The sequence below is a fragment of the Cuculus canorus genome, chromosome Z, assembly GCF_017976375.1.
Source record: "Cuculus canorus isolate bCucCan1 chromosome Z, bCucCan1.pri, whole genome shotgun sequence".
NCBI lineage: Eukaryota > Metazoa > Chordata > Aves > Cuculiformes > Cuculidae > Cuculus > Cuculus canorus.
The window spans coordinates 68,388,354-68,411,185 of NC_071441.1; the positions used below are offsets into that span (position 1 = coordinate 68,388,354).

Consider the following 22,832-nt stretch of genomic DNA (forward strand, 5'->3'; position numbering starts at 1 on the left):
AGGTCTTGCCTCCTCCCTGTGCATCACGACAGCTTTGTCCCTGCCAGGAGTTCAGCAGGGCCGAACGCTCCTCTTGGTGTCTGTGTAGACTACAAACCCCATTTCTTCTCCTTCATTGCTTGTCGATATATTTAACGAAGCCTAAGAGACTACTGAGATATGGTTTTCCTTTCCTGGCAGGAATTATGAATCCTGTCAGACTGTGATCGTCCTGACAGTTTCTTCTCACCACACGTGTAAACTACTTTCAGCAGTTTTGTGGGATCACAGGCTTGTCCAAAGCCTGACAGATCCACACCCTTACCTTTAGTTACATATTTATTTTTTTTTTTTTGATCTCCTACAGCTTTGTAGGAGAAGCATCTACTTCAATACACCAGAATAATGGAAGAGTTCATGTTTCTCTTAGCATCCCAGACTTCCTACCACGTTTCCTTCCAAGCTCTTGATGGCTCATGTGGACCTGGGAAAGGATCCTTGCTTGGTTCCAGAACGTCTTCTCTGTTGGGTCCATTTCAAATAACATCTTCTATTCCCACAAAGGGCTAACCGCAGTGCAGGTGCCTCCAGACAGACATGTATAACAGAAGCAGGCAGCTTACTTGCAATGTCCTTTGCACATCTCCAAGCTTCAGTAACCTGCAAAGAGCAAGCCCTGGAGCCATGACGCTGTGTACCCTCTCACCTAAGTGCCAGTCCTTCTATTTTTCTTCCTGTCTCCATCTGTACTTTAAGAGCATCTCTTCTCATGCATCTGACAGCCCTTTGCATAACAGGACATCAGTCCTGCACTGACCTGCGGCTATTTTCCAAGCACAGACCATACATGAGTGTTGTGAGCTCTCTGCTCCATCATGGGCATGAGCTGAGCTGTGCTCCTGCAGCACAACCCAGCATAGCAAACCACCCCGACCCACGCACACATGACTTTCTGCAGTGCAAAACTCACAGACACTGTGTGGAAACAAACCTTCTCCATTTCCCAGCACCCACGTAGAGGGAGTGAGCCTGGGACATGTTCCCTGTGAGGCTATCCTGCACTGCTGGCCAGACTCCGGGGGGATGCTCTGCTCTAGGACCTGCAGGGTGGTGATGCAGCGGGCAAGGAAGCACAGGCACTAAAAATAGGTTGTCTGTGGTAGGGGCTGACCACATTTATTAGCAAGCCTGTGCTCCATCTGACCACAAGGTCAGCCTCTGAGAACTTGGCCATAACTCACTCTTTGTCTGGGCAGGAAATCTACTTGAGCTCAGAGGGATGTCCAGTAATATAAAAAGATGTTCCAGGACCTGGGGCTATTTTTGCTGTTTTCTTTTACTTTACAGACAGGGAACCTTTCAGGAGATGCATCTTGTGCTGGGAAAAAAAACCCAAAACACAACAAACTCGGGTGCTATGGGATAGTCAGAGTGCTTGGAAGGAAAAGGAAGGGGAAGTTTGTGCCTGTTTGGGTCTGGGATCTTCTCAGACAGACCTACCTTCAGCATGTAAGGCAGGGAAGGAGTACGAAAAGATCAGAGCAGCAAGGGGGACCTAAGACCTTGATGGGCTCTTAAATGCCATAACAGCATGCAGCACAGTTTAATGAATTGGAACTAGGGCATCATTGCAGGTCAGATGAGTTGTTATCTATATTGCTTCCGTACAACTGTGAGCTGGCAGGAAAGATGGGAAGACAACAGGGAAACCATCACAGTAAGGAATGCCCAGGGACAGAGGTTAATAGACCTTCCTTGCAAAGGCATCAGATGGACATCAGTTTCATGCAGCTTGAGGTACAATGAGATTGTAACTCCAGCTAGCATGGAGTGCCCTAGCAAACTGGCCCCCAAATGATGTAGCAACCCCAGTGGAATAATGCTGGTCCTCAGTAGACAGCCTTAAATTGGGCTAGCTTAGCCCCAGAGAGCAGTTAGCAAGCCAAAGGAAGCAAAGAGTGGACACCTGCCCTTGAACGGCAGCCTTCAGAATGATTTAGGAAGGCTCTGTCTTACAGAGAAGCTCAAATCCTAATTGCTGCACATAAACAGCCACCACTGGAGCCTTCCTGTGAAGGGTAACGTGTCCTTGGTGAGTCAGGCTGACTTGTGTTGTAGGCAACACAAGTTGCCTACAGAAGTGAGGTGATTGCTGGGGTGCCCAGAGATTAAGGCAGTGCTGCTCTGCCAGGCGTGCTGCCATCCAAGGGTGTCTACACTTTCACCAACACCTTCCCCCATTATCCAGTGCTTCTGTCTTTCCCCTCTTGCAGCTCCAAGACAGGACCATTTATCTTCTCTTGACATGCTCTGCGATCAAGATCTTCCAGATACAGCTGGTTCCTTCAGCAGGAGTGAACTGAGCTCATTTAGCCTGAGGACAGGCTGAGATAAGCCCCCTGCCCGTGCTGAGCAAACCTTGGTAACATCCTTCCAATGCCAAGACATGTCCTTTAACTGATCCAGCACCATGCCTTGAGTCTGGCTTTTCAAGCTCTCCATGAAGCAAATTTGAAGAGCATTTTGGCTTCAAGATGGTTTGCAAAGAGCAAGGGCAGGCAGAAGCTGTGCCAAACCTTGCTTCCTAACTCGAGAGAAGTCCTGGAAATGCTCTGAATCCAGCTCACTCAATGAATAGCTGCAGTTTGGTGCAAGACTGGTGTTTCAGTCAGCTGGATAATAGGAGCATCCAGAGTTCATAGCAGGAAGGATTAAAAAATGTAATTGCTAATGGGGAATTAATTGTTAATGGTGAATCATCATTGCAGAAGGGTGTTCCCAGCGTGGCCCCACAGGGATTGGTTCTTGGCTCGTTGCTAATCACTTGTCTTAAAAATTATCTTGAAGGCAACATAGAACTGTTGCTGGCAAAGTTTGGTGACAAACAGGCTGATGTATATAACGGGAAGGATGAGACCATCGCAGGCAGAGCTCTGGTGCAGTTCATATACCAGCCTTCCCTCGGCAAGAGCATGTGTTTTACACAGCCAAACACAAGTCCATTCATCTACAGTGGAGGAATATAGGTCAGACTCGCAGAAAGCAAGGCTGCATCTTGAGGAGGACAATGCTGATAACGCCTTGGCAGGAGCTACCCAGAGATGAAGTGCCAGTGTTCTGTGATGAGAGCAAAACTTGGCTCGAGATGCAAGGAGGTGTCAGGGGAGGTGGGAAGGTGTCATGTAATGAGGAGATGGAGCTTTCCCTTGCATTGGCCACGGCCTGAGTGGAGAACGAGCCTCTGCGGGAAGCATACACTATCTCCAGCCTCCTGGCCGGCTGCTCAGCACACACATGTAGTCCCTTTGACCTTGCCTTCCCCAGTGTAAACAGCGAATACCAATTACAAAAATTCCCAAACACTCTGTTGCACATGCATCTCGCCCTAGGGAGCGGGTAGAAAACCAAACAACACATGACAGATGTTAGTCATGTCACTTAATGCATGACCGAAAAGCACTCCAGTAGCGAGAAGAGAAGAGAAGAAAGGAGGGGAGAAGTAAAAGGGGAGATGGGGAGAAGGAGAGGTAGAGGGAAAGAAAAGGAGTGGGAGAGGGGAGGGGAAGGGAGAGAGGAGGAGAGGGGAGGGGAAGGGAGAGAGGAGGGAGAGGGAGAGGGAGAGGGAGAGGGAGACGGAAAGGGAAAGGGAAAGGGAAAGGGAAAGGGAAAGGGAAAGGAGGAGAGGGGAGGGGAGGGGGGGAGGGGAGGGGAAGGGAGGGGAGAGCGGAGGAGAGAAGAGGAGAGGAGAGGAGAGGAGAGGAGAGGAGAGGAGAGGAGAGGAGAGGAGAGGAGAGGAGAGGAGAGGAGAGGAGAGGAGAGGAGAGGAGAGGAGAGGAGAGGAGAGGAGAGGAGAGGAGAGGAGAGGAGAGGAGAGGAGAGGAGAACCTTCTATGTATATCTGGAGAGATTGCCCCTGCAGTGCTGTCTTAGGTTGGATGCACATCTGCCCTGTGCATCCATGGGCACGACACCGAGCCTCAAGACCCAGGTACCCCACTACACCACTTGAATCCAGGCACCTTCAGTGAACAAGATTTGCACAACAACCAAAATCTACTCTGATGTCTGTAAACAAACCACATGTTCCTGGCTGAATCTATATACCATCTCCTACACAGAAAACCCAGAGAAAAGCCCCAAAAGCCAAACAACTAGTTTAACCATGCCAGGCAGATGCCTTGAGGAGTTGCATGGGCTGGTTGATGTGGGAGTCCAGAAAGAGCTAGTCGTGGCATCCCTGTCAACCAATAAATGCCACATGGAGAGGGTTGGAGGAAGTTGGGAGGGGAGATTGAGACCTATCTACAGTTGGTTTCTCTTTGAAGCCGATTTGCATGGCTTTGCTGTGCATTTCGAAGGCTGTTTACCCGCCCAGGCTTTGTCTTAGCTGAAATGCGGGCAGCATATTTAATGAGGTGCATGCAAACTGGAGATCCCCGGAGGCTTTGCAGCAGAACCGATTGCAAAAGATTAGCGCCAGAGCTTAAAAGAGCAAAAGAGAAGGGAAAGTAATGAGACAAAATCTCTCTTTCTTTTCCTCAGTTGAGGAATGATGGGGGCTAATTGCTTGTTGCTGGTGAGAAAGAGAGGAGATAGCAGCTTCTGCAGCCATCAATAAATTAACCCGGCATGTGGCATCCGAAAAGCATTCATTTCCAGAGATGTTTATCTCTTTGTCTCCTCTCCTGAGTGAAAACATAATTATTGTTTAAACATGAGTTAATTCAGCAAGGTGAGAATCAATAAAGTAAAATCACTCCTCTTTTAAAAGCCAAGAAATCTCAATCTGGGACAAATGTGGACATAACTCAGCTGATGGATGGGGCAGACACTTTGGTCATGACAGGAGCCTAGGGAAGCAGAGCTCCCACTTCCCAGGACTGCTGTAGCCCTAGGGTCTACTGGGAACATGGACAATCACAGAATGAATAGAAAGAGCTGAAATAATCCATGCATGTACACTTCATGGCATGACACGCAGTTAGGCATCTCCACCACATACATGCTTCCTTTGTAAGCTGCTTTGGCAAAGTCTCAGGGCTCATGCTGTAGCCTATTCTTTTCCTTTGAGGATGCCCAAGACCTGCTAGGGAGAGGGTCTCAGCATGGCAGGGACCTCCACCGCTGCTGCTCTCACACGATGGAGCTGCTGGTCAACTACAGGTGCCAGAGCGGCGCAGCAGGCAGCATCACTTCTGTGCTCTGCTGAGCTTTCTCTACCACCTTCCTCTACTCTGAAATAAGTTGGCAGCAACCACTGCCTGCAAAGTGAAACACAGGAAGGAAAACTGAGCTACCCATGATAACGGGGAGGGCACTGGGCTCTCTTGTATCGTCTTCAGCCATTTCTGCTTCACCTGACACCTTCTATGCCTTCTTACAGCTCCTGTCCATTCCCTTGTGCTGGGTCTGCAGCTCTGCAGACGGAGGTAGCTCTGCCTATGCAGATAGCCCTGTGGCTGCCTAGGGAAACGCTTACCTCTGGAGGCAGGCTGCGCCCCATTTTAGCTTTTAGTGCTTATCCATGCACCGGAGGAACATGCTTGGACCACTTGCGCAGCATGACTTGGCAGGAGGGCCACCCTACACCAACCTATCCTGCAGTTAATCCCTGCAAATCTCCTGTCTTCTTTTCTGGCTTCCAATTTTACCCAGTGCATTGCCTTTTCCTTTGCTAATTTCAAGAGCACTGAGGTGGCTGCTGAAAATGATCTTATGCTGGTTGCTCCGGACAGGCTGGGGAAGGGTGTGTGTTCAATGCAGCAGCAGTGAGCAGCAGCAATCCCATCCATGCCAAACACGCTGCCAAAGCCACGCAGTGCGAGGGGCTGGGCAGCACGGGGTGATTGCTTTAGCAGCAATAGGATTAGCCCTGAGCGCATCATGCAACTCCCATTTGGCAGCAGTACTGGCAGCTCCAGCAGTCCAACCCGCCTGCACCCAAATGTCAGAGACAAACACCCCACAGCGGAGGTGGGCTGGGAGCAATCCCCAGTCAATGGCTTGAGCTGTTCTGGGGTGAAGGCACAACCTGGGAAATCAGGGATATTTCTCCTGGGCAGTGGCATCCCCTGCCTGAAGCCAGGCACTCGGTCCCATCTCTCCCTCCCCTGGCCAGCTTACACATTGACCATGTTGTGGGAGAACACCTCTCTAATACCTGCAGCGGGACATCCAAAACTGCCTCGCTGAGCCACCACATTAGTGACATCCTCTGAGCATCCCCCTGGGGCTGCCTTAAGAGGTGGCTCCAGCCTCCCACTGTGCAGTGCCCACCCCATGGAAGCAGTGGTGCCCAGTGAGGTGGTGCAGGTGCCATTTTAGCAATCTGCCATGGATGCAAAGCAAAAGAGCTCTAGAAACAGAGGGATGGAGGGTACCAAAATCCACTGACCTCTGAGACCCTCCACTCCCCTTCCTAACTCTAAAGACCATCCTGGGCTCCTGCATCCCAGACAGATGTAACCATTGGTCTGCCAGCTCTGAGGAGAAGGACCAAAGATGAGCAGCAGAGGGGTTAACACATGAGCAGCCACGCCTCCTCTGAGTCCAAAGCCGCTTTTACTGATTCATGTGGCACTTTGCAGGATGCTCCAGTAATCACCAGGGTGCATGGAAGAGCCAGGAGTGGGTGGCCAGCCTTACTGTGCTCGTGCTCACTTAACAGTTTGTCACATCCTCCTCACTCAAGTATTCAGTGCTAATGCATCTCTTAAAGTGCTTCATGAGCTATTAAAGTCGAGCTTGCCTCAAGTGCATGATAAATGGACTCTATGCCAATGTCTTTTCCCCATTCCACTTGGTCCCTGCCACCAGTGGGATTAATCCATCCTCCCACCCCAGTCCTCCTGTGCTTTCCCAGACTGTGTGCTTGGCTGGCAGGGGATGAACCCCAGGACTGGTTGGAGAGGGAAGGCTGCAGCGGGGTAAAGGGTGAGTTCTGGGTGGGGGGATAGAGCACACCCCTTAGGCGTCCAGCATGGAGTTGACTCTCCCCGACTTCACTTGCATGTGTACCGCCTTTCCAAGCCAGGCACAGAAGGGTGGGCAGAATTGCTGCTTCAAAACCTGTGTGCAAAGCATCACAGAGAGGGATGCTTTAGAGAGGGACCCAGGGAGGACACACAGTGCCTCTGGGGAACAGGTCGAGAACAGTCCTTGAACAGCCCTACTAGGCTTCCTCCAGCTCTTATATTCAATTTCCACCCTACTCCTTTCCTTTTTATGTCTCCCAGACTCTCTTGCTCCTGCACATGAGGAGAGCACTGCCTCATTCAGTGCAACCCCTCCGAGCGCCTGTTGAAGAACTCGAGTCTCAGCAGCTCCAGTTTTGAGCTGGTGCCCCAGACATTCCCTCCTGGATGCAGCTGGGCAACGGAAGAGAAGGGAGGAGGAGGTTATCCTGCCAAATCTCTGCATCCTGATGGATCACTGAGCAGAAGGTGACTGTTGTTGCAGCTCGCCTGGCCAGGCGCCTCGCCTGGGGCTGTGCTTTCTGCAGCAGCACGCTGCCGCCAGCAGCAAAACATGTGGCCTTGACCAGTGCTGATGAGGAGCAGTGTTCGTTTCTCTGTCTAGACAACATACTTCAAGTCTGCATAACCCTGAAACAGCCGTCATTTCTGTATTTTGTGCATCTCCCTTTGCAACAGGTCTGGGCTGTCATCTCCGCAGCATGGAGGGAAGCAGCATGGTGCATCCAAGGGATGCTCTCCCAGCCCTGACACTGAGTGCTTCAAGACTTCCCAAAAATTGGTCCTGCAACCACAGCAGGACCAAGCAGCATTGCTTCTCTGCCGAAAGCTTCACATCAGATCAAAATGCTTTGAGCAGGTGCCCTGGGAAGGTGCTGGGAATACCCTTGCAACACCACCCAGCAAGATCCCTCCATGTCCTTATAGTGGCTTTTCCCAGCAGGATGGGGACATGCTGCCAAATCCCAGCTGCTTCATGTCCAAACTGGCAGCTTCCGGCAATGTAAGCCCATCCAGCTGGATTCTGGGCAGCTCAGCAGGATGCTCTGTCTGAGTTCCTCAATCCCACAGAGCTCACAGAAGCACAGATGTCCTCACTGGAGTTAATTAGCAATATTCTCCTCTATAATCCACCAAAAGCAACAACAACCAGGCTGATCACCTGTGATCCGGTGAGTTTTGGAGGACCCCCACTTTATCCCATTTTTACAGTGGCTGTCCACAGCAGGACCCAACTCATCATCTCATTATCTTCCTGCTCTTACCTGGAACCAGACTCACCACTGCCTCTAAAAAATATCACTAAGTTAAGCACCAAATCCTCTGCTAACCTGGAGAGGCTGGAGCTAGTGGTGGGCACAGATAGGTGGTGACAATAGGGGTAAAGTCACTCCAAGGAGCAGAAAGAAGCAAACATCATGGTTATAGGGTAGGGCGTTGGGGCTTGGGGCTGTCAGGCTGCTGCTTCCCACCCGTTTATCCCTTCATGGGTGGGTTGCACAGGGCAGCACGCAGAAAAGGCGGGGTGAAGGGCTGGGAAACAGGGCTCTGGCTATAAGGGCAGCCTGAGACATGTTGGGGTGTGAGCAATGGGCCAGTGGGTGAGGGGGTGCAGGATGCCCAAACTCCACAGCAGTGGTCAGGAGAGGACAAATGCATCACAGAGAGGAGAAAAGTGGCAACATCCAGAAATCAGGCAAGCCCAGAGAGCACACTCAGCTTGCCCCAGAAGAGAGGCTGGAGGAGTGGCAACAACATTGTCTGGGACCTCCAAGGCGGAAGAGGTGGGAAGAGACTTACCCTGCTGGCTGTGTCTCTGGGCGTACACCACCACCACCACGGCAAGCACTACGCAGCAGGCTGACGGGATAGGGTTAGCCATCTGTGGAAGCAAACACAGGCAGGAGCAGTCAGGGTTTGCTCCTAGGAGTCCTTGCATGCAATGTGCTGACAGCCAGTCCCCTCTTGGGCAGCCAGAAGGCATAATGGATCTGCAAGGAGATGGCCATGAAGCGAGACTTCATCTCAGCTACAGAGGACCGGAAAATGAGGCATTTTGCTGGTGAACACTTCATTGTTCAATGGCCTGTGGCCCTTTCCATGGAAGCTGCCAGCACAACCAGGTGCCCAGAGGCAATGCACAAATGCTGCATTTTCCTCATCTCATTTTCAACCTCTCCCTTAATAAAGTCAAATGCTGGTGCTGGGGTCTCCTTGGCAGCTGCAGCATCACCCTAGGAGCTGACATTGCCTGCAAGTTTTTTCATAGAATCATTAAGGTTGGAAAAGACATCAAAAATCTTCAAGTCCAACCATCAGCCCCAAAGCACCATGCCTACTACCCCCAAATGCCACATCTATACATTTCTTAAACACCTACAGGGATGATGACTCCATCACTTTCCTGGGCAACCTGTTCCAGTGCTTCACCACTCTTCTGGTAAGGAAATTTTATCTAATATCTAATCTAAAGCTCCCCTGTCACAACTTGAGGCTGTTTCCTCTCATCCTATCACTTGTTACTTGTAAGAAGAGACCAGCACCCACCTAGCCACAACCTCCTTTCGGGAAGTAGAGAGCGATAAGGTCTCCCCTTTTGGAAAAGACAGGAGCACATCCAGGCACTTCACAGCAGCAGCCTGTGCTTAAGATGTGTGAGATGCACGTTCCAGCATGGTCAGCTGCTGCTGCTCTGGTGTGGCCCCTTCTGGTGCTAGCACCGAGCACCATGTTGCACACCAGCCCGACACAACAACAGCAACAGCAGTTTTGGGTGTGCCAGGGACAGTGTACCCTCGTCAGTGTCTTCACAGTGGTGAAGAGATGCTGCATGCTGCCTCAGCCACCTGGCATTGACACCCTTACAGGACACCTTTGGCCCCCATCTCTATGGACTGGGAGAGGGTCATAGACTGTCCTGTCCTGGTGTCCATGTCCCAGGAGATACTAGTGTGCAAGAAGGAGCGGAGGGCAGGGGACAGCTAAGAAGACAGGTAGGTGGAGACATGCTGGTCTTTAAGGACAAGCAGGATCCTTTTACCAATGATCCTCCCCAGGAGTGGATGAAAGGCAGCAACAACCACGAGGCTGCCCAGTGCAACTCTGCCCATCCCAGGGGCAGATTCTGCCCATTCTCTTCTTGCAGCTGGGGTGGGTGGAAGAGACCAGAGCCAGGAGGGAGCTGCTGGGGATGGCAATGGGGGATGCCGGCCCACCTGCCAGGAGGTAAATAGCACCATGCACAAAAGCAAATTACACCTTCAAAACCGTATAAACCTCTCTAATCTCCAGCGCCATATCAGTAATGCGTGGAGGATTGCCTTTTAATCTAGAACATGAGCACGGGCTCGTTAGCCAGATGGCATCCATTTAAACCTAAATAAAGTGGGAGCTGTACTGGCCAGAAAAAAACACAGCAAAACATATTCTATTACCCAGCGCGGTCATTGCAGGAGTGCAGATGGCCTCGGATTCGCAGCAGGTCACAATTCTTTGCAGGGCTGAGTGGGAAGGCAAGGATGGCTGGGAGGGATGTCATGAACAGATTTTGGGGTGCAGTTTGCAAAACACCCGCCAGGGTGAAGTATGTTGGGTGGAGGAGGGGGGGCTGAAAACGGGGAGCTGGGAGACAGGCAGAGAAGAGACCCATGGACTCACTGCTGAATTTGCAGCACTGGGTTTGGGCAGCAAGGCTTGCAGCAAGAGCCAGCCCCCATGCAGCTGTGGCAGCAGAGAATGGACACACAAGTCCCAGATCCCGATCGCCGCCCAGCCCCAGCCCTCCTGGGTCACCTTGTGCAATTTATTCTCCCCACCTCCCTTGTGCCTCAGTTTCCCCATCTGTAAAACAGCGATAATGAAGGTGACCTTCCTTTGAAAGCTCTGGCCAAGGAGTGTTAAGTGCTAATTAAAACATCGTTATTATTCACTCTGCTTCTCTCCTTGTCCTATCTTTCTTCTTCCATGCTTATTTTCCCCTTCCCTCTACCTCCTCCATGAGGCCCCAGTGTGCACGGCTCCCCTGCTGCCACCCCGCCTTTACAGCAGCTGCCATCGCAAGCAGCGGCCAGGGGAGTGGGTGATGCCTGGGACCTGAATAGGTGGCAATGCCACATCCTGGGGCAGTGCTGGCATGTGTGGCCCCAAACAGCTTGGGAGCTGCCTGGAAACCAGACTCTCTTCCCTACCAACCCGAATTCATTTCCCACTGAATATTCCCTGTACACAGCCCTGGAAGTTATTCATTCATACCAGGAATTGAAGCGGGTAAATAACTGCACCAGGACTGGAGCCTTCCCTGCACTGCAGACCAGGTACTGGTGTTGTAGCACAGCCCTTCCCTCCCTGGGCACAGTTGCAATGATAGAACACAAGACTGGACCCCTCCAGCTCCCACGGCAGTCAACTTGCTCTTTGGAAAGTGTGAGATCTGCCCGCTACAGATATTGGTCTGGCTCCTGCCAGAACAAATATCACTGCCAAATATCTCACTTTACATCTTGGTCCTGCCAGGGAGCAAAGCCACTCACCCATGCTCCTCCTGGTCTTATCAGTCACTGAAATAATTGCTGCAGCTCCTGCCCTTGTCCCAGACAGCCTCACTTGAAGCTGGATGTGTGACGAGATAGGCCCTGCGTTATGTGGCAAGGGATGATTCCTGCTCCAAATCACCCACAGACTCGAAGGTGACGCTGTTTGGCTACAAACGGGTGGAAAAAGAGAGAGAAAGGAAGGACCCAGACAATGTCCCTGGGGACTCTGTGGCATGTCCAGAACACTGGCAGAGGCTCCCACTGCTGGCACAGACTTCATCGCTCTGCTTTGCTACTTTTGCTCTGCAAAACCACATTTCTCCTCAGAAATGATCCCTGCTGCCAGGCAAGGATCCATAGCTATTTTACTGTGAAAAATCTAGCCAGAAAACCAACCTTTTCTCACTTGAATCGCAATCTCACATGCAGCATTTATTTGCTTTGTTTGCCCAATTTGCCCAAAGCTATGTTGATTTTCTTTTTCCAAGCACATAACAAAACCTGCGCAATTTCTGCAGATGCTCCTAATGCAAATTTCCATTTGCTGTATTTGCTCATTTAATGGTTTCTCTAGCAAAAGCCAGCACCCAAGCATGTACGCACAGGGGCCAACGAGCAGCAGCTCATCAAGCATGCATCTCCTCTAGCTGTATCCCTGCTCCAGCAGGGACAAGTTGGAAGGTGATGGTAGGGAACCACGTTTATTACACAGCAAACCTACCAGTGGGAAACTCCATCGTCTGTGGAAAGAGAGATCGGAGAATATTTGCTTTGGCACCTGTAGTGAATCACTTCTTGACGGTGGAAAGAGGAGGCTGGGCAGGAGTGAAAGGAGACAACGGGACACACGGGATGTGGCGGCCCAGTAGCTCTAGAGCTGGAGCGACTTCTGGCTGACTTCCTTGATGTCCATACCTTCTTGTTTTGGGAGAAAGTGACTAGTTAATCCTTCCCTGTCTTCTCCTTTGCACCAAGAGCAATGAGGACATCAGTCATGTCACTGTTAGCATCACCCTCAACGTAGACATGAACATGGTCCTTGTCCTCTCTGGCAGGTCTTGGTCTAAACCAAATGCATTTACACTCCTGCTCTCCCTGACCTGCATCAGCCCTCATCTAAGCACAATGTGGCCAGATCTATATGAAGACAAGCCCACAGGCGGTCTCTGCAAGCAGTATTGAAGCAACGTGACATTAACTACTGTGGTGAAATGGAGTGAGGACAGTCCCAAGGTGTGCAGCAAGAGCAAAGAGAATCACGTATCCAAGCAAAACGTAAGACGCCACCATCTGCTGAACAATCCTGGTGTCCTCTTCTGAGCAGGCAGGTAGATGGAGCTTTCCAAGCTCACCCCTAGAATGATCCCCAGAGTCATGGGGATGCTCACAGGCAGTAGGGTATTAATTGGTGTCATCCAGCTGTGGATGGCAGCTCCAGGGCAAGCATCTCAGCCTCCCCCCATGACTCTCACTTGCCACAGTCCCCTTCAAGCCATGATAAGTGAGACTTCATTCTGGAAAAGGGGTGGGTCCCACAAAAAGGGAGTACTTTCAAAAACCTAGTGACTTCTGTCAGGCAGCTCCTGCTGGCTGCTGTTACTGGGCCTGGCTCTGAAGTGGTGACTGAGGGGAGAAAAATACTCCACTAAGTCGTTTCCTCCCTGTGTGTCTCCTCTGCAGCCTTGCCCAGAGCCTTGTAAAGGACCTCTGCTGCATCAGTACCGCAGTCACCAACTGTAAATACTACAGTACAACCTTTACTGTAGACTGGTACAACAGCAGCTGCAGGTGCCATGATACACCTAGAATCACAGAATCACCACCAGGTTGGAAAGGACCCACTGGATCATTGAGTCCAACCATTCCTAACACTCCCTTAAACCATGTCCCTAAGCACTTCATCAACCCGTTCCTTAAACACCTCCAGGGAAGGTGACTCGACCACCTCCCTGGGCAGCCTGTTCCAGTGCCCGATGACTCTTTTTGTGAAGAATTTTTTTCTGATATCCAGCCTGAACCCGTACTGCATTGACTGTAGATGCCATGATACACGTACTGCAGACACTAACTGCAAATGTTCTGATATGCCTGTACTGCAGACACCAATACCAGACACTACAGTACGCCTGCCCAGCCCGCTCTGACTGTAGGCATTACAGTACACCTGTACTGCAGATACTGACTGTTGACCTTACGTAGACCAGAAGTACAAACGCTGACCGTGGACAATACCATACACCTGTAGCACAGAAGTTGAACACAGATACTGCACCACACCTATCCTGCAGGAGAGATCATGATCTGCCTATCCCAGAAGCGTGATGCTATGCCTGTAGTGCAGACACTGACTGTAGCTCTTGCAGTGCACCTATGCTGGAGACACTTGCAGCAGACAACTCCTGGGCCCCAGCTCCATAGAAACACCCTTGCCAAAGCCACTCTTCATTGCTCAGCCCAGCCGTTTGCCAGCAGAGATCCTGCCACAGCTTTCTGGGGTGCCTCTGGTGACATGCCATCCCTCCTGACGGGCAGCACATGATGCTGGCCTGAGCAGTGAAGCACCACAGTGGGCAGGGCACCCAAAATCACTGTCACCTCCTCCCTTTAGACCTCCCCTTTCAGCCAGGCAAGGGAAAGGAAACAATATTTGTTGCTTAATGCTGTACACTTACTAACAGTCTAAAACCTCCTGGTCTTGCATTGCACTGTTCATACTGAACTCCACTTTGCTGCTTAAGTGGAGAGAAAAGAGGGGCTTTAGCATCTCTTTAATATGGGCTATTAGAAAGTTCTACCAGCAGAGCTTGAGCCCCTACTGCTTGAAATGCCTTCTTAAATCTAGTTTAAACCCCCACTGCCAACAGCACGATTAGTACTAACCCCCTGGACCACAAGCAGCACAGGGATGACCAGGGACAGCCGAAATTAATTCTCTGATGGCTCTCACAGACTATGACTTTCTTCCCTGCACCTCCTCCCTTTCCAGTAATGAAGCAGAGATGCTGAGTGAGGGGATGCCCTGGAGGAAGGAGCACACCCTCCCCGCCCTCGAAAAAGCCTCTCCATCACCATGCTTCTGTCAGCCTGGGGAGGACCACCAGACCTTTGGACAGCTGCACAAACCCTCTTGCTCTCCTGGTCTAGGAGAGAAGGACAGAAGTTAGATGGACGGCTAAATTTTCCCAGCTGCTTTGGTTGAAGAAGTGCCCCTCAAGGTAGCTGCAGGCTTGCAGGACTCCTGGAGTTGCTTCCATCTCCCTGGATGTCACTGCTAGGATGCCTCAATGAGTAAGACAGTGACCAAAGTAGCTTCCTGTGCCCATGAGGCTGAAGAAAGAGGCTCTCCTGGAAGAAGCATCTGCCCCGCTAAAAACGGAGCCACATTTCAGCAGGTACTGCAAAGCCTGTGGGCTCCACTGGGAGCTGAGATAGTTTGAGGAGGAGCAAGCAACACATGAAATGTCTCAGGCTGTTTGCGATCCTGCCTGGCTGGTGACCTGGCTCCTAGAACAGGTAATTTATTGCTTGTGGGAATCCGACAGACATGCTCCTGCTGGGGCAGGGAGCTGTGAAAATGTCAGCAAGGCCCTAAGACCTCTGTAAGGACCAGTCTTGGTTCTCATCCTGCAGCTAGGGCATCTCTGCTCCTAGACCAAGGTGAGTTTCCCTTATCTCAGATTTTGCAGTAAGCATTGTACTTGCACACCACTGTGAACCTCTCCAGTGACCCTGCCTACCAACAGCCCTCAGCGCCATGGCCATTGCAGGGTAATGCTGTCATGCAGGCATTTGCCTGCTGCTGCCTGTCCTCTCTTCCCACTTGGAGCTTTGAAGGAGGATGTTTCCCACAGTCTGTACCCTTCGTCTCAACTACCATCACGTTAACCAGCCTTTCTGCAAGTGGAGGGCAGCAGTCCAAGCCCAGCCATCTGCTCCAGTGGTGATAAAAGCCAAGGCAAAGCACAGCATACTAACCAAGCATCATACGTCTTTGGAACTGGCGCCATGAGAAAGCATAGCAGGGCAGAGGGGGACCTGAATCCTGACAGTGGAGGCTGTGGAGAAACATAGTCCAAAGCCTATACCTCAAAGACACTGTTGCCACCCAGGAAGGAATTTAGGTACGCCACTGCACCCCAGTCCCACTCCTCCACACCCAGACAGCCTCTGAGATGGAGGAAAGCTTGGACCAGCTAGGGGAAATGCCATTTTCATCCCCTCTTTACTCAACTTTCCTTTGTGCTGAGCATTTTCCAGCTCCCTGAAGAGAGTGAGTGCAGGAATCAACCAATCAACTGCATCTTTGCTTCCATTAGAAAAATGAAAAAGATGGTGTTCTTTTCTGAAGCCTTCATTCAAGTCAGCTCTGGGTTGGTTTTTTCCACAGGCATTTTCGCCAGTGACATGGAGCAGATGGTGCCACACCAGAGACATACAGAGAAAATCAGAAAGGGAGTCAGATAGGAGACTGGAAAGGCTCATGGTCCAGGGTTTCCCAGTGCTCCTCCCTCGAAGCCAGAGAAATTACCAAAGACACATGCATTTGGGGACAGAGCCTGCTCACTCTATCTCTCCAGACTCTTATTACTGAAGGAATGGGCTCTTGATGTTGCACTGAATTTTGGCACTTCAATTCCCAGACTCTGCTCATGAAAACAGAAAATTAATGATGGGAACAAAACCCAAAACAAAATACAAAACCAAAACCGAAGTCCTATACACAAAGCAAACAGCCTCAAACACTTTAGAAAGGTCTTTCTGCCTGATGACAGGTTCAGTTTGTGATTTCCAAGCAAAAACTTGCATTTATTTCTTATTTTTCTCTGTGGGGCTGCATTGCCCTTCAGACTTCCCAAGATTTTACTCACAACCCTGTTTTTTGCCTTGAGGAAAGTTTGTGGCCAGGCTGCTTTATGAACTCTCTAAGGCCTCTCAAGATGCAAACCTACAGGACCGAGAAAAGCATTCTAGCATCAAAATCTGGACTGTGCCACACTCACGTGTCATCCTGAGCAAAATGAAGAGGAAAGGGAGGACACACAGAGCTTGTAGTCCACACCTTCTCCATCAGGTAGATGCCCATGGCACAGTGGACATGGTGGAGGGAAGCATGGTGTTTCCAAGCACCAGGAGCCTGCTAGTAGGGATTTTGGGGGTAGTCTGGAGTTTTAACAACCCCCTTAATGGCACCTGGTGTCAAGGGGACAAAAAGGTTTGGCTTGAAATATGAACGCTGCACCTCTTAGTAGCCCAAATTTGCTCTTCCAGTGGTTTGTTTTCTGCATCAGCATGGGCACTGAGTCCAAGCTCACTGGTATAGGGCTTACTTCCATGTTATCATTCTGAAGAAGTGAAGGACACTGCGACGGTGCAGAAGCATGGGGTCAAGTGGGGTGCAACTGGTGGCTGCTGCTCCAACCCAACCATAGCCATCCTGAAGCCTGCAGGACCTCTTCTCTCCATCTTAGGCAGGATCGTGATGGACTCCAGAAAACTTCCTGGTGGTAATGTCCCCAAGCCAGGGAGAGTCACAGCTTAGTCCCAGATGAACAAACACAGACAAGGAGTGAATCTACCCCATTGCTGTTCAGAAAGCAGGGCAGGTTTGCTTTCTGCCAGCATGCCAGGATGGAGCTGGAGGAGGATGGAAGCCTGAAGCCCATGTTGCAGGGTCTCAGGGACATGAGTAGGATTGGAGTGAGGAATTCTAGAAGAGGCCTTGGCAGCCCATCCTGTCCAGGGAGCGAATATGACAGTGGCTTAGTAGCTGTGACTGTAAGGGAGGGAGCATTCAATTGTACAGAGCTTGCTGGGCATTTTAATTTTGGCTTGTTTGTTTGGGCTTTTTTTGTTAAGTGCTTGGCATGGAGGAAGCCATTACAATGACTCTCATGCCGCCTCCCCAGAGACACCCCAGGATGATTTGTTTTGCTTGGCTTCATCTCTCCCCCATGCCTGCACTACAAGCTGGCACAAGGATGGGACAGACAGGGGCCAGGCAATCTCTAGGGCCCAGGGAAGACAGTGGGCACCGCTGGAGGCAGGCAGGGGCTCAGGATGCTGGGGACCAAATACTCCCCACTGGTCTCTGCTTGCTGTCCTCCCCTGTCCAGGTCCCACAGGAGATGCTTGGCTCTCAGCTCTGCAAACAATCCACCCACCCTGGGAACTTCCACCATGCCTAGGCATTGGGTCACCTTCCCAGCACTACAGGGAGTAGTAAAGTGGGGAGAGCACCAGGATAGTCCTGGCTCTGCCCAGGCTGTGAGCCTATCCCAGCCCTCCCCCTTTCACCCACCACTCTATGGTAATCAGGGAGTCCTCCAAGTCCTCAGCAGATGGGCTCACAGATGAGAAAGAAAAAGTGCCATTGCAGGTGGGAAGTGGGACAAAAGACACTCCACCACTGGCTTGCATGCTTGCCAGTTTGCTCGGCGTGCATCTGCTCGCAAAATGCATAAAGCTGCACTGCAGTCACCCTGGTCCTGCCCCACTGTGCCCTTGGCAAGCTACTTGGCCCCTCCACACCACAACCCACCCAGCTTCTGTGGCCTCACACTTCCTCCAGCTAATCAGCAGGTTTTTTGGTTGAGGCTGCCACCATGGGTTGTGCCTGATGGCTTCATGCTCATGGGTATGCATGAGCACCACATATGCTCCCAGCTCCAAACATCCACAGAGCACTTGGGGAACAAATCTGCAAACAATGCGATGTGACAGAGTCAAAGAATCATAGAATAGTTTGAGTTGGAACGGACTTTAAAGATCATCGAGTTCCAACCCCCCTGCCATGGGCAGGGACATCCCACTGGATCAGGCTGCCCAAGGCTCTATCTAACTTGGTCTTGGACACCTCCAGGGATGGAGCAGCCACAACTTCCCTGGGCAACCCGGCACTCTCATGGTGAAGAAATTCTTCCTTATGTCTAGTTTAAATCTGCCCCTCTCCAGTTTATACACATTGCCCCTGGTCCTGTCACTACAAGCCTTTGTGAACAGTCCCTCTCCAGCTTTCTTGTAGCCCCTTCGGGTACTGGAAGGTTGCTATAAGATCTCCTTGGAGCCTTCTCCTTCTCCTTCTCCTTCTCCTTCTCCTTCTCCTTCTCCTTCTCCTTCTCCTTCCCCTTCCCCTTCCCCTTCTCCTACCCCTTTCCCTTCCCCTTCTCCTTCTCCTGGATAGTAGTCCCTGCAATGTGTTTACACCAACAACCAACCTGGGATCACCAGTCCACAAGTCACGGTGGGGATGCAAGCCACCTCAGGCAGCCAGGACAGACATGATGGTAGGGAAATTTGTCCTGCATCAGCACAGAGGCTGCCCCCCTGCCTCCTTCCCCATGGTGGGGATGCAGCCCAAAACCTGGACAGGAAAAAGTGTGAGCTGGGGAGAAATGCTGCCCACCTTGCAGGCAGATGGGGTTTGGTTCTCATTGTTTCACCCAGTTCCATCCAGCTTCTCCACCCCACTCACCCCATGCCATCCTGCGGTCTTCCAGGACATGCCGAGCAGCCTTGAGACTGTGCTCAAATGCCACAGTGGCACACAGCTTTTGTAGTGGACAACTGAACACACTGTGAAATGACGAGCAGGGGGAAACTGGGGCATATGGTTGCTCTGTGATGCCCCAAGGATAAGCGAGGAGAATGTGGCAGCATGGGGAGGGATTAATCTTCCACTTCGGTGGGGACAGCCTGTGTTGAGGCCAGTGATGCTGCAGGGTCTGCTGCCAGCGGCCCCTTTAGTAGATACAAGGATGCATCGCAGGAACAAGCCTGGGGACAGTGGTGGGACTGGGGACAGAGACAAGTCCCAGTAGGACTGGAACAACACACCAGCACACTCCTGCTTGCAAACCCTCTCCTGAGAAAGCTGGGGAAGGACCAACCCCTTTCCTCTCTAATTCCCCCCACTTAACCGCTGAGCCTTGCCACATGTCGGCAGATGTCTTGCCATCACCGCCACCTCAGTTTGCAGCAGGACCTCCCTGACCCCAGCCCCGCTCCCCATCCAGCCACAGCCTGACATCACCTGGACAGAGCTGGGGGAAGGGAAAAACAGCAGAAGTGCAGGGGCTCTCCCCCAACATCATTGCTGAATTGGGCTGGGCGCACCCACAAGCACCAGGCTGGTGCTGTTCACCTGGCCTCCAACTGCTGCCTCTTCGCTGGGCTTTGACTGCTGCAGCTCGGAGCCGGCAGAGCACATGGGGCGAGCCCAATGGGCCACCAACGGCGTCTCCAAAACCTGCCAGGGATCCTTGGCCTCCCCAGGGTCCTGCTCCAACACTGCATTTTCTAAGAGTGAGCAGAGGATGAGGAGGGATGAACCAAGTTGGCCTGAAGCAGCTGTGCCAAAATAAAAGGCAAGAAAGTCTCTCGCCCAAAACTACAGGGAAATTTAATTATCAAGGACAAAATACCATCTGTTTGTGTGGACTGTGACCTCCCGCTGGCCCCTGGCTTTAACAGCTCTTAAATTAGCATGTTTGTTAGGGGGTATTAGCAGTCTGACATCAGGGAAGCAGTTCCCAAGGGATGAGGGGGAGACTGAGTGGCTGTACACTGAAACACGCGCCGGGGCAGCGCAGTAGGCTTAGTTGTGATGGGGGAAACAAAACACCCCTTTAGAAACAAGGATCGCTTCTGAGAATTGCCCTGGATAGGAGCGATGAGCTCTGGCAAGCCCAGCATTGCCGCGTGCTGCCACTGGCAGGTGAAGCAAGGCATGTATTCAGGTCTCAGTCTCTTTCCAAAAGAGAAGGAGCCAACACGATGTATGCTTGTAAGGAAGATTTTGGTATGTAAAGCCAGCAGAATTAAATGAATACTCAACATAGGAGAAATGGGGTTAAAATTCATTTTGTTTCCAGCCCTGCAACAGAGAGAAGATGCACACACTAGTACCAAGCCCAAGAACCAATGTGATCTCCAATTGGTATGAAACTGCTCAGATCCTTTCTTTGTTTCTTTCTTTCTCATGGTTTATGGGGTGCAGTATTCAAGGTGGGCATACCATCACTACTATACCTGCCAAAACTGGTTGCAGTGAGCAGAAAATGGTCCAAAGCCAATCCTGCTATTTAGGAGAAAAACACCTCAACTGGGAACGATTCTGCCTTGCACGATCCCAGCAGCCTTTTTCTCCATGACCTGAGCCTTGCTTTGTGAGCTCTGCTCCACTCTCAAGCCCCACAGCTGCTGCAGACGAGGCCTGAGGTGAGGGCAACTGCTGTCAGCATTGCTCCTCCAAATCACTTTTCCTACTAGAAACCATCAAAGCCAGTTGCTAAATAGGAAGGCAAGTGGCCTCTGTGACTTGTCATGAGGACCAGCATCCAAGGAACGTGTATCCAGGCCTAAATTCATCCTCAGGCAATTCTAGAGGCCATGGCTCCAGAGGTGACCATGCTGCCAAAGCCCAGGAGTGAGCAGGGAAGTGCCTGATGCTCCTCCTGCCTGGTGCTATGCTCCCCACCACTGCTGAAGCACATCACCCTGCTGCCCATCATTCTGCCCCACCAGCTAGGCTCTTGCTGGACTTCCGAGGCTTTCCTTCCCTCCCAGTCCACAGAACAAGCACCTATCTCCCATTCCTGTACCCCTACTAGATCAGCTCCTCTCTAACTCTGTGCCATGTTCATATACCCTAAATCTAGCAAGGGGTTTTGTCTCTGTGCTCAAGATGAGAGCCAGTGTCTCACTCTGTGTATCTGTCCCTCCTTGGGCTCCTCTCCCTCCAATGATCATCCTTGCCCCTTCCACCTCTAAAACCAAGCCAAGTCTTTGCTCCTTCACACCTTTGCATAGGAATAACAGCTCTTGCAACACCAGATACCTTGCTTGGATGCTCTCTTGCCCACCTGTATACCTCTTATCCCCCATCCCAGGAGGCTGGTGCTCCTCAAACCACCAGCTCAGAGCCTGCACTCATTCCTCCCCTCTCTCAGGGACCAGACAGCAGGCAGAGACCAGGATGCCACCCCTGCCCAGCCAGCTATCTTCTACCATGCATGGGTAGGTAGATGCAGACCATGTGTGCGCTTTATTTCAAGACCCTTTCTGCAAGCTCCAGCACCGAAGGAGGAAAAAAATTAGCAGCAGAGAGCAGCCGTGGAGGCCCTGGCAGCTTCCAGCCCTCTCCCAAACTCTGGCTCAACTCCATCCACCGGGGCAAGACTCAGTTTAGGGGAAGGCTTGTTTTTTAATTAGAAAATATTCATCAGTGTTTAAAAATAAAATAATAAAAAAGTGTCAACCAGCTGGTGCTGCAAAAGCTGGGGCGTTTTGGCTCCAAACCAAGCACTTTGATAGAAAGGCTCTTTGGAAAACGCCACAGAAAATATTTAATTTCTCCAAAGGCCTGCATATGGGGCTCATCACTCACGCATGTTGCACAGGAATATTCATGTGTGCTGGCCTCCTGCTACAGGATGACAAGGGTTTGCCGGTGCAGCATGCGAGAGGGGCTCCTTCCCTTCCTTCCCATTTTTTTCTTTCCTTTGGAAAAGCGAAGTGCTGTATTCCACTTCCAATCCCCACATATTCCTCAATGGCAGAACAAAAGAAAAGCTGAGCCAGACTCAAGTCTACCTGTTCTCATCATCTTGCTGTGCTCACCACAGGTTAAAGGCATAGATGAGCAGCAAACAAGTGGAAACACATTTCTGCCCCTGGTCTTTTCCCTTCTTGTCGCCCGAGCCCATTGTGATGCTGCCTGGAAGGAGACTGAGAGCCCAACTTTCACCTCCCTTGCACATCAGGAAGCTTCAGTTCAAACCCCAGCCTTCCAGCCCAGAGAGGACATGGCTCATCCTGGACCCGCTGCCGGGCATATCCTTTAGGAGTTGTGCTTCTTGGCTGCAGCTCTGGCTGCACCCCTCATCCTCATCATTGCTTTGAGCTGCCCTCTGCAGCTCCAGTACCTCCCAGCACAGTGTGCAACAGCCTTCACCAGAGCAGATCCTGCCTGGCCACGGAAAAGCCTCCTCCTGACAGACAAAAACTCAGAGCACTAATTAAGAGAAGCCCTGGGCAAGGAGATGGGGTAGGATAAGACACCATCTGAGCTCACTATCTCTGTGGCTGAAGAGAAGCTGAAGGCAGCCTGGGGAGAAGGCACAGCTGCCGGTGGTATTGCAGAGGAACCTCTGAACAGAGCAGCACATTTGTGCATTGATCAAACTGTGTGTTCTTAAAATACATTCATGAAAAGTATTAATTAAAAAAAAGTCTACTGAAACTTCAAATAATGAATCATTCCTGGATAACTGTGCACAAAAACATGTACACACACACGTGCATGCTTTATTGACTTTGTTATTTTTTGGCAACCTTTCCCAACCAGAGG

The 22,832-nt window shown here is 51.2% G+C and overlaps 1 protein-coding gene across 4 annotated transcripts in view; it reads right to left on the reverse strand.

Annotated features, from left to right (window-relative positions):
* The window catches only part of CNTFR (ciliary neurotrophic factor receptor), a 215,172-nt gene that overhangs the window by 83,166 nt on the left and 109,174 nt on the right, over positions 1 to 22,832 (reverse strand). For all 4 annotated transcript variants that reach the window (XM_054055156.1, XM_054055158.1, XM_054055157.1 and 1 more), the window contains one exon: positions 8,754 to 8,835. In XM_054055156.1, coding sequence (XP_053911131.1) covers positions 8,754 to 8,835 — 82 coding nt within the window. The remainder of the gene's footprint in view (positions 1 to 8,753; positions 8,836 to 22,832) is intronic.